The sequence below is a fragment of the Octodon degus genome, unplaced genomic scaffold, assembly GCF_000260255.1.
Source record: "Octodon degus isolate 3935 unplaced genomic scaffold, OctDeg1.0 scaffold00125, whole genome shotgun sequence".
Lineage (NCBI taxonomy): Eukaryota > Metazoa > Chordata > Mammalia > Rodentia > Octodontidae > Octodon > Octodon degus.
The window spans coordinates 2,457,998-2,470,350 of NW_004524701.1; the positions used below are offsets into that span (position 1 = coordinate 2,457,998).

At 36.8% G+C, this 12,353-nt stretch overlaps 1 protein-coding gene across 1 annotated transcript in view; it reads left to right on the plus strand.

Annotated features, from left to right (window-relative positions):
- The window catches only part of Smarcad1 (SWI/SNF-related, matrix-associated actin-dependent regulator of chromatin, subfamily a, containing DEAD/H box 1), a 94,335-nt gene that overhangs the window by 15,836 nt on the left and 66,146 nt on the right, over nucleotides 1–12,353 (plus strand). The window contains exon 3 of the mRNA XM_004640621.2: nucleotides 6,248–6,425. Coding sequence (XP_004640678.1) covers nucleotides 6,248–6,425 — 178 coding nt within the window. The remainder of the gene's footprint in view (nucleotides 1–6,247; nucleotides 6,426–12,353) is intronic.

Genomic DNA, 12,353 nt, shown 5'->3' on the forward strand with positions numbered 1-12,353 from the left:
TATGAAAGGTATTATTTCTCTTAATTTCCCTCTCAGTGTGTTTGTTATCTGTGTAGAGGAATGCTGTTGACTTTGGGTATTGACTTTGTATCCTGCTATGCTACTGAATTTGTGTATTAATTCTAGTAGCTTCTTGGTGGAGTTTTTGGGTCTTCCAAATAGAGTATCATATCATCTGCAAATAATGATAGTTTCACTTTTTCTTTACCTATTATTCCTTTTATTTCTCTCTCTTGTCTAATGGCTGTAGCTAATGTATTCCAGAACTATTTTGAATAGGAGGAATGATAGAGGACATCCTTTTCTTGTACTAGATCTGAGAGTAAAAGATTTCATTTTTCCCCGTTTAGAATTATGTTAGCTGTTGGGTTGTCATAGATGGCTTTTATCAGATTGAGGTAGAGGCCATCTATTCCAATTTTCTGTAAGACTTTGAACATGAATAAGTGTTGGACTTTATCAAGTCTTTTGTATTACATTTATAGATCTGCATATATTGAACCATCCTTATCTCCCTGGGATGAATCTTACCTGGTCATGGTGTATAATCTTCTTGATGATTTGCTGTATTTTTATTGGGAATTTTTTTCATCTATGTTCATTAAGGAGATTGGCCTCTAGTTTTTTTTATTTTTTTAGTTGTGTGTTTCCCTGATTTTGGTATCAGTATAACACTTGCCTTCAGGAATTGGATTATTGTGAGTTCTTATATGTTCTTGATTCAATTTTGGTCATTTGTACCTTTCCTGCAATCTGTCCATTTTTTCTGTGTCTTCTGTTCTGTGAAAGTGAGAGTAAAGTTTCTCAAAGGAGCTATTGATGATCTTTTGAATTTCCACTGGATCTGTGGTAATTTCACCCTTTTCATTCCTTATTGCTTGTATTTGAGTTTTTTCGTTCTTCTTTATAATGAGATTGGCCAGGGACTTATCAATTTTATTTAATCTTTAAAAGAACCAGCTTTTTGATTCGTTAATTCTTTGAATTGTTTTCTTGGTCTCGATTGTATTAGTTTCTGCTCTAATTTTTATAATTTCCTCCTGTCTATGGGCTTTGGGTTTGGTTTGCTCTTTTCTTGATGTCAGAAGTGCAGCATTAGGGTGTTTATTTGTTCCCATTCTGTTTTCCTAATGTATGCATTCACAGCTATGAATTTTCCTGAGAACTGCTTTCATCACATCCCGTAAATTCCAATAAGTTGTGATTGAAATTTCATTAAATTGTAGATATTGTTGAATTTCTTGTTTAATTTCATCTGTGACGCATTGATTGCTGAGTAGGGTGTTGTTTAATTTCCTTGTATTTATGGGATTTTTCTGGGGTTTTTTTGTCATTTATTTCCAGTTTCATTGCATTGTGGTCAGATAATATGCTTGGGATAATTTCTGTTTTCTTGCATATACTTAAGCATGACTTATGGACTAGTTTGTGGTCTGTTTTAAGAAATGTCCCATAAGCAGCTGACAAAAATGTGTATTCTTCTGTGGCTGGGTGGCACACTCTGTATACGTCCACTAAGTTCATCTGTTTCAAGTTCTGGTTCAGTTCTGCTACTTCTTTTTTTTTTTTTTTTTTCCGGAACTGGGGATTGAACTCAGGGCCTTGCACTTGCCAGGCAAGCACTTATTCTACAGGGCCATCTCCCCAGCCCCCAATTCTGCTACTTCTTTGCTAATTTTTTTCTGCTTGACTTATCTTTTTGGGATAAGGGGGTGTTAAAGTCTCCTGTTAAGATTGTGTATTGGATATTAAATTTTTCATGTCTATTAAGATTTGTCTTATATAGTTGAGTGCTCTCGTGTTTGTTGCATACATATTTATGAGTGTTAACCTCTTCCTCTTGAAGTTTTCCTCTAACCAGTATGTAGTGGCCTTTATTTCCTTTGATCAATCTTGGTTTGAAGTAGAGACTATCTGAGAAAAGAATTGCTACCCCTGCTTTTTTCTGAGGTGCTGGGGCGTGTAGCATAGTTTTCTACTCTTTGACTTTCAGCCTATGAATTTCTTTATGAGTTAAGTGTGTTTCTTTTATACAGCAGATTGTTCAATTTTGCTTCCTAATCCACTGTGCCAGTCTACTTCTTTAATTGGTGAATTGAGTCCATTTACATTGATGGTCATAATTGAGATGTATTGACTTATGATTGACATGTCAGGTAAATGTATCCTTTTTGTCCTGTTTAATTTTTTGCCCTATTTGGTGGGTTCTTTTTGTTCTCAATCATGGAGTTCTGGTCATTTTGGTTCCTCTCAAGAATATCTTCTAATAGTCTGTGTAGGGTTGGTTTTGTCATTATGAAATTCTTTAATTGTTCTTTGTCATGGAAGTATTTCACTTCATCAAACTTGAAAGAGAGTTTTGCCAGGTATAGTAGTCTGGGCTGGAATGTGTTTTCCATACAGGACTTGAAATACTCTGCTCCATAGTCTTCTTGACTTCCTGGTTTGTGAAGAGGAGTCTGCTGTTATTCTGATGCGTTTTCCTTTAAATGTTGTTTATTTTTCCTTTAAATGTTCTGGTTTTTTATTTCTAGCGGTTTTTAGTATATTGTTCTTGTGCTGGATTTCTGGAGTCTTGACGTTTATATGTCTGAATGTGTTTTTACTTGGTTTGATGTTATTTGGAGTTCTATATGCTTCAGTGTACTGAATGTCAGATTGTTTATCCATATTTGGGAAGTTTTCTGCTATTACTTCTGTCCATATTCATTTTATATCATTTGTATTGAGTCTTTCTCATTGATGCCTGCCTTTTAGTCACACATTCATCTTTGCATCATCTTGTAGATGAAGAAATTATTTTTTCCTTCATCCTAGTTGTTTTTAAGAGGTCTTTTTTTATCTTTTCACTAGCTTTGACAGTGTCTTCAAGATCTGAAACTCTATCTTCACTTTCACTCAGTTTCGCAAGCTTGTGATTGAGATTTTAAGTTCTTCTATATCTCTTTGACTCTGCTTCATGTGATCTATTTCTTTCCTATATTGCTCATCAAGGCTTCCATCGTTTTTCTGTATTCCTCTAATTTTTTATCAGTGTCTTTAGAAGCAGTTATTCTTTCGTAGAGTTTTCCTCTATATGTTTCTGTAATTGGTTCTTCAGATGTTATTAATTCAGAGATTTCTTTTCTTATTTTAGAGGATATTTCTGATCTGATTTCCTCTATAGCTTTCTGCAGTTGTTTCTTTACTTCAGACTCTTATTAATTCAGACATTTCAACCATGTGATCCTCAATTTCTTCTGTGCTAATGTCTCCTGCATTTATTCTGGGTGGGCTCGGGGCCAGAGATTGCATTTTGTTCCTTCTCTTTGTCATTTTGTATAGCAGTGTCTCTGACCTTTGGTGTGGAGCTTTGGTGCAGTTATAATCTTAGTATCTACCAAAATTCAGGTATGGATCTACGAAGTTTGAACTCTTGTGATGTGTCTGGCTTGGGTCTTGCTGCTATGCTCAGCTTCTTCTTTCCTGCTGCACCTCGTAGAAGTGAACCCGCTGTGCCACTCTGGCAAGATGTTCAGCTCCTGGATTAGCTGGGAGGATCTGGCTCCTAGCCTCTCTGTAGGGAGTTCTGTTGCAAGGCTCCATAGGAGGCCTGGCAAAGGGCCTGGCAGCTGGCTGGTGAAGGTTCTTGGGCGCGACAAGCATGTGGAAGTCCCCACATACACCAAAATGTGGTATTTGTTGAGGTTGTTGTCAAGATTCAAATGTTCATTATATTTGAGGTAGTTAACAATCCTTTATTGCCTTTGAAATATTCATGAGGTTGTTTGCTTTTTGTAGTTCATTCACTGGATCAAAGGAGTATTATTATTTCTATGTGAATTGTTTTAGCCTAACTTTTTCCCTAAGAGGATATAAGGATGAAACAGGTTTTTCTTGGAAAAGGGAGCATAATTCTGGGACTCCCTCTTGCAGAGAGCATAAAAGTTTACCATCCTGCTTTGCTCAGGCAGATGTATAATACCAAGCTTATAGTTTTCCAGGGCTACTGTAACAAAGTCCCACAGACTGGGTGAGTTAAACAGCAGAAATTAATTCCCTCCCAGTTCTGGAGACAAGAAATGTTAGGTTTTCCATGTTAGACCACCACCATAATGATTCAGGAATTCATACTGTGAATGGAACCTACCAAGAAGGCCAAGATCAGCTTTACAAGCTTGCTTTCTTCTGTGGCCTCTTACGTTCCCTTCTTTTTTTTTTTTTTTTTTTTAATAATTTTATTGAGAAACAAATAGCAATGAGACAGTTTCACAACTGACTAGTAGGACAGTTTCAGTAATTAATATATTGCATATTGTTGTCTTCGTAGTAGTTATTCGTAGTACAAGATGTAGACATGATATCCTGTCCAAACACTTAGTACAAACTATACATTTATATAAACAAGATGGTTAAGGCTATGGTCCTAAGAATCTCCATCAGGTTTTTACTATTTTTAAAGAGAATAACAATAGTTTAAAAAAATTGGAAATGATACAAAATTTCACTAAGCAAAATTGTAAGGATTCTACAGTGGATGTTATATTCCATAATTATCTTCAGATTAGTTGTTCAGATTACCAGATACAAGCATGTAAAATTGGTCCAAAAGTATAAAAAATTAAAAAGGAGAGAGGAAAAAATTTTTTAAAATTTAAATATTTATTACTGTAAGACATTGCCATTATCTGCCTCCAAGATATTCCCTCTTGCTTTAAACCATTGCATTGTTCTTGCCACTTTCTGTGTAGTTTTGGAAGTCTTCTTTTTTTTTTTTTTTTTTTTTTTTTTTTTTGGGGGGGAGTCATCTTTCATGAGTATATTTAGGAGTTGTGATTGAAAAATGGCAGTGAATGCTTACAGCTGAATGCTATCCAAGAGAAAGAGGCTGGGGAAAAAAATGACACTCTGTCCTCATCACTCCACTCTCTGAATCTGCATCCTGGGCTTTCTGGCTCTAGCCCCAAAGACAAATGGCCAGGTAAGGTCTAGGCAGCCTCCCAATTAAAGACATTCATAAAAGGACTTCAGAATGGCTTCAGAAAGTGACAAGAAGGATGAAGTAAGTGTATTCTAAGCAGGAAGAACTATTTGAGGAGGGTTAGTGACATTTTTTTTGTTTGTTTTTTTACTTTACTGCATTTTCTGTCATTTAAATATTTACCACATTTTGATCACATATTCACTGGCTAGGGTGGGTCTCTGCTTTAGTAGGAATGGAAGTAAATAAATAAAAACAGAAGCATAACTTTTTCTTAGGGGAAAAAAAACTGAGAACCAGGGAAGGACTCCAGTTTAGGTCATGGAGGGGGACACTGACACAGGTTCAGGCTGGCCCACATGCAGTATCTGAGTCCTATATCAGTTCTGAATCAGGAGCTGGGAGATGCTTCTGTTCTCAGAAAATTGTGGCAGTCTCGGTCATGTGCACCCCCAACTTCCCTAGAATCTTAAGTGATCACAGGTATATGGTAGTCTGTGGCTGGAGACTTCTAAATGTAGCAGAATCTCCTATAAACCTCTATAGCCCTCAGTTTTAAAGAGCGATGAGATCCTATAAATTTTGGGCTATCTAACCTTGTCTGCCATAAACAGACACTTCCTAAAAGATGGCTATACTATCAGGAGAGATTTGAGCAAGATTTGTAATAGTGAGATATGAACTTTGTTCTGTTTTTAGTTATCAGGATTGGGCATATGTAGACCAAGGACAGAGTCATGGTCCATAGCAAAAATGACCTCTGAATCCCAGATGTTTAGAAGAAAACACAGTTCACATTTAATGAGTGGTATGTAAGAGCCCAGCGTTTTGGCTTTTCCCATCCCTATGGTGAGTCCTCCCTAGAATCTTAAGTGATCACAGGTTATAACTGCATCAACACCATGTATATCATTTATTTTATGGGTTTACTAGCCCTGATTAGATGTATTTTATAGGTGAGGTAATAAAGGTTTGGAGAGATAAACAAAATGAAGGAACAAGATTAGAGTCAAGTCTTCAGTGGACTATGATGTCCATGGTATATCAAGTGTGATTTGAGTGTTAGGAAATAAAAGCACAGGAAAAACAAAAGATTAGAATATAAAACACAAATCTATTTTGCAATTTCCACTAAGGCCTTGACTATCAAACAAAATCATTTACATAGTAGGAATATTTTAATTTAGAAGTGAATTAGTAAATGGAAATATATATGATTGTAATCATTAAAAACAAATTTGATTCTTTATTAGTTGTTCAAAATGCCTTTCTTTTTTTCCTTTACAGAAGATTCTAGTGTTCCAGAAACTCCAGATAATGAAAGAAAAGCAAGTATATCATGTTTCAAGAATGAAAAAGGAATCCAATATATTGATTTGTCTTCTGATAGTGATGATGTTGTTTCCCCAAATTGCTCCAGTACAATTCAAGAGAAAAATTTCAACAAAGACACCGTGATTATAGTGTAAGTAACACAATAGATTCATTAAATCTGCCTTGTAGAAGAATTTTCAAGGAAAAGATGCTTAATTTGGGATATTTTGGTAACTTACTTCCCCTTCTTTGACCTTTGTTGGGTCCAACTTCATTATCTTTTCCTCTTGTTAGACATGGAGATAACAGCATGTGCTTATATTTCTTAGAAAATGGTAATTTTCAATAAAAGGCCCAGTGAGAACAATGCTCATTATTTCTGACCCTCCATACATAGGGAATTTATCTTAACTAGTACTTTTGGTCCTCTATAACTGCTATATAATTTGTTCTTAAGTCCCTGAATTGAGTTATATTAACATATTTATTGGGTGCAGTCTATGAGCTAGTATGATACTATTTAAAAATAAACAAACTTCAAACCGTTGCCCATATATTCCTCTCTGAAAAAGAAATAACATTTATAGCATGTCAGAGAATAGCTATCATGGCAGAAGGGTCAGGAGTAAAAACTGCAGGACAATAGCATGGTTTCTGAAGGACATGGGTGAAGACTTCACTGAGGCAGTGCTGCTGGAGCTCCTCAGCGTGGGAAGTGGATTTGTGATGTTTGAAGTCCAAGTGTGTAGTTCAGGGAGTATTTGTTTGATTTTTCAAGCCATATAATTGTAAGACATCACAAGAACTCTAGTGTATTTGGAGAAGAGAGGATCTGTTGGTTGAAATACTGAGATCCAGGCACCTTAGAATTACAAAATTATAAGAAGGAAAACGTATTGAGAGGGCCTGCCATATTGGTCCTGCCCCTGGGGCTTGCTGAGACAGCAGTTGAGACTGGGCATGGTGGCATGCGCCTGTAATCCCAGCTCTTGGGAGGCTGTAAACAGGCAGATCACTACGAGTTCGATCTAGTAGTGAGACCCTGAACACCCTGTAGACCCTTCCCTAGAATACAAAACAACAACAAAAAAAGACATTGAGATAAAACTTGAAAGATTATGTGATATTCTGGAAGCTAAGCAAAAAAAGTATTGTGGGATAAACTGAAAAGTCAGTTTTATTTATTGCAAATAGATGAAAATTTCCTCCTAAATTGAGTTTTTATTCAAAGCCATAGTAAGCATACTTCATCCTGAAATTCATTCTGAAATGGAAAATAGTAAAGATCTTACTTACATGGTTAATTCTGAGGAGCATGGTGGAGTTTCTTTGTCTTTTACAGAGTAGCTATAAAAGTATTATAAACAATTCCCCACAGTCCTTTCAAGAAGTCACTCATTATAATTTCTCATTCATTGTTACAGTTTCTTTTATCCTCTTCATAAAAAGTACTGTTGAACATTTTGCCTGCAATATTTTGCATTTGTTTTTGGAGAAAAAGTAATTTTTTTTTTTTTTTTTTTGCGGCCTCGCAATGCCTTCAGGGCAGGTTTGGTTTGGCTTGAGGATCTGGGGATCGAACCACAGCATCCTGAGCCTGATTGCTTTGTTTAAGCAGGCACTTAAACAACCGAGCTGTTGGGCAGGCCCCCCAAAAAAGTAATTAATTCACTTATATATAATAATGATGTTTCAAATTCAGAACACTAGTAACATTGGTACAATACTAACTCCCTTTTACTCGTTTTTTTCTAGTAGTGTCTTTAAATAGTATTGCCACCTAAAGTACATATTTATAAAGAATATGTTGTAGAAATAATAAGATTTAAGATACTGATTAATTCTCCAAGACAGTCTGGAACAGTGGGAAAAGAAATGAGCTAAACTAAGCTATGTTCCTAAAATCATGTTTTATTTACATTATGGTGTAAGTTGCTTCTGTTGACGTGGACATAGGAGCATGGAGTTGGAGGACTAGTGGTCAGTCCTTAGACCTTATTTTGAGTAGTATTTCATATATTTCCCTAGTATTGCACATTGGCTGTAGTTTATCATTCCTCTAGTTACATTAAATTGGGAATGGTTTCTCCGCAGTTTTGTCTGTGTGTGTGTGTGTGTGTGTGTGTGTGTGTGTGTGTGTGTATTGCTTTCTCATGATACTTACTTTGATACTCAGGACAGTTTTTCTTAGAGCGGTAAATTTAGGTTTATCTGATGTTTGTGTTTAAATTTAGGTCACATGGAAAGAATACCACATAAATGATTTTATGTCCTCGTTGTGTCCTGTTAGGTAGCTGATACTTTTTCCTGTTATTGGTAAAAGTTTGGCCAATTTGTTTTCAATGGGCCCAGCTGAATTTTTCCTGTACAGTTGCCATTTTCCCCTTCATGATGATTAAGCAGTTGCTAGAGAGATGCACAGAGACTGGGTAATGATCCTATTTCCTTTTACTCTGTAGTTTTAGCATCTGCTGATTCGTGTCTTCTTGTTTTGACCATGTTATGTGGAATGGTGTTATTCTGACTTAATATTCTTTTTTTCTTTTCTTTTCCTTTTCTTTCTTTCTTTTTTTTTTTTTTTTTTTTTTTTTGGTGCCAGAAATCAAACTCAGGACCTCGTACTTGCCAAACAGGGGTTTATTTTTTTAATTTATTTATTTTTCCATAATTTTTTTGAGACGTATAGCAATGAGACAGTTTCAAATCAAATTGGTATAATAGTTTCAATAATTAACACATTGCTTACTCTCTTCCTAGTGGTTATTTGCTGTACAAGATGCGGACATGATATCCTATTTACAAACACTATTAGAACAAATGCCTCTGTTCATTAAGAGAATGTAACTATCTATGCTATTTTGAATACACAGATACAAAATGGTCATTCGTCTGTATCCCCTTTTTTTGTTTAGTTCTGTCATTTAAATATTCTAGGTGTGTGAACTCAGCAAAATATTCTGAAAGAGTCCAGTAGTGCATAATAGTATTGGGTCTTCTGTCTGCTTGACTGGCAGTGTCAGAAATTGTTGACCTGAGTCCCCTACAGCTCAACATAACACCATGGCTTTACTTCTTATACTTCGTTTTTATACTTTTCTGCTGGGTGGTTAAGACCAAGATAAAGCAAGACCTATGCAACAAGTGTTGTAGCTTTTGGATCTGATAAGGTCAGTCAAATCCCCTCAGGATTTATCCTGAGACCCTGTACCTCAGATTGTAGATCCTTTGTCAGTGTCAGCTATGTGGATGAGTCACGGCCATTGCTTGGCCAATGTGCTCTCTGTGAAAGCCTGAGAGAATGTTTTCTCTCCATGTGACTCTCCTTAGGCACATTCTCCATCATCAATCACTTTCCTCTTTGGCCCCATAATCTCCTTGATCAGAAAATTTGGGACACTACTGAGTTATGTGATATTACAGTACAAGTTCTCTTATGTCCTGAGTCTTAATTGACCTTGGAAGGCTAGGGCCAAAATGTTGGCTTTCCTTGCAGCCCTCCTTTTTCTGTAATTTTGGTCTGCAAACTTAGGTTGTTAACCCTCCAGAAGACAAGCTTATTGTTATTACCATACAGCCTAGGCTCTTAAGCTTAACCTATCTGTTTGAAATATCACACATCTTAGGCATAACATGGAACAGGTATTTTCATCAAGTATTGATATGCTGAACTTTTAAGTCCCTACAGAATATGATGAAAAAATATTTAAAAAATTAAAATATGTTTTAAAAGTAGGCATAAAGAATTATATAATTCTTATGTTTACACATAAGTGCAGAAATCTAACCATACATACCTTATGCAACAAGAATACAGGACATTCCTGCAACCTTTTCCTGTCTCCTGCCTTCATTCACCACCCCTTTCTTTTGGAGCAGTCATCTATCCGAGAGACAGCATGGCAGCATCTGGCATGTCATGACAAGCAGCCCATATTCAGAAGACCAGAATGACAGGCACTCCAAGCATGAACCTACTATTACAAATTGCCATCTTCAGTGCAGTTGCTTAGTTCACAGGTGTCTGTATATATAGTCAGGGTGAGAATCATTCCAGTTAACTGGTTGATTCAAGAATCTTCTGAAGATTCTCAAGATCATTGCCTTACCCATCTTCTACAGACAGGGGTTTATTATGCTGAGCTATATCCCCAGCCTCTCACTGATACTGTAGAACTTAATGTTTTTATTATTTTATATTGTGAAGAAGTTAATCATTTCTCTTGATTTATATTTTTATGTAGAACAAAAAATATCGCCATTGAATCATGGGTGTTTATTCAGTAATTTTACTGTCATTCATTTTGAGGCAGATGGCTCAGTTTTGATGCAGGAGGGCCCTTTTTAACAGGCTGATATGTCTTTTTGAGAAATTCCTCTCATTTTTCTTGAGGTTTGCTCTTCAGCCCAAGAAGTTCCAGATTACACTGTCCCTACCCCAGGCCTGAAATAAGAATAAGCCATCTCTCCAGATTACTGGCTTCTGGAGAATGGTATTTTTAAACTTGGGGGCTAGGTGTGTTCTTTCATGGCAAGTGGGTATTGTCCCTCTGCCCCTTTTTGAAAACCATAATATTTCAAATACTAACAGGGTTAACAAAAAAACTCCAGAGAGAAGCCAGGCATGGTGGCACACATTTGTAATCTCCAGTACTTGGGAGGCTGAGTCAGGAGGTCACAGCAGAATTATAAATTTAACACAAGCCTGACAACTTAGTAAGACCTTGTCTCAAATTAAAAAAGAAAAGGTACTGAGATGTAGTCCAGTGTTTCCCGGTTCAATCTAAAAAAGAAAAGGCACTGGTGTGCAGCCTGTTATTCCCTTGATTTAGCCTCTAGTCTCCCCACCTTCCCCCGAGGACTGAAAGGAAAAGGAACTCTAGGAAAGAGGTAGAGCAGGTCCTTTACTCACTTCTTCTCCTGTTCCTTTATTCGCTTCTTCAGACCTGGCCACAGAGTTTGCTTCCTGTTACATTTTGGTTCTCTTTCAGGTATCTGAAAAGATGGCACACTATATATGGACAGTGAGCCCCTTTATCCACAGCACAGGTTACCTGAAAATGGGATCATCCTAAACTTAAGGCCATGTTTATATCCATTCCTGTGATAAAGCAGAATTTATCAGTTAGGGACAGAAAGATTAACAACAACTAATCATTCCTAATTGGCACAGTCACACTTTAGTACTTGACTGCTTTGAATCTCCTTGAATTTGGTACTCAGCACAGTAATTTTTTTATTTTATGGGTACATTTCATTTTATTTTATTTTTTTTTATGGGTACATTTTAGATACACATAACGATCATATTCATTAAAGGAAGTTTGGGGCCAGGGAGATAGCTCAGTGGCATAAGTGCCTGCCTGGCAAGCATAAGGTCTAAGTTTGATCTCTGGAAAATAAATAAAATAGTTTTTATAAAAGGAAGTTTGTATCTGTACATATTTTTTCTCTTTCCCCCATCCCCCTCTACCCTTCAACCCATCTTCTCCCCCTTATTTACAAAAGCTTTATTTCTATTTCTTCCTTCTTTTTCCTGTATTTTAGGGAAGGGTCTACAGGGTGTTCAGGGTCTCACTGCTAGATCACACTTGTAGTGATTCTCCTGTTTACCGCCTCCCAAGTGCTGTTGCAGGCATGCGCCACCACCCTCAGTCTCAGTTGCCAGCTCAGCATGCCCCAGGGACAGGGGCCCGGCTGGCAGGGCATGCCAAGGATTGAACCGGTCACTGTGTCTGCCTAAGTAGGCGCTTTAATCCACTGAGCTATCTAGTGAGGTTTATCTTTCTTTGTATTTGAGTAGTACACCATTGTATGATGGGCATTTCAGTTGTTTCCAAGCTCTAGCTATTACAAACGGTACTGCTGTAAAGTGCAGTGTATCTTTGTAGAATGTTTTTAATTCTTCTGGGAAGATACTGAAAAAGGGAAATAGCTGGATTAAGTGGGTCCGCTAGTCCTGGTTTTTTAAGGAATCTTTACACTGATTTCCACAATGATTGCACCAGTCTGTACTCCCAGCAAAAGTGGAGAAGGGTGCTTTTTTCCCTAAGACGCTGCCAGGATTTATTATTGGTTGATT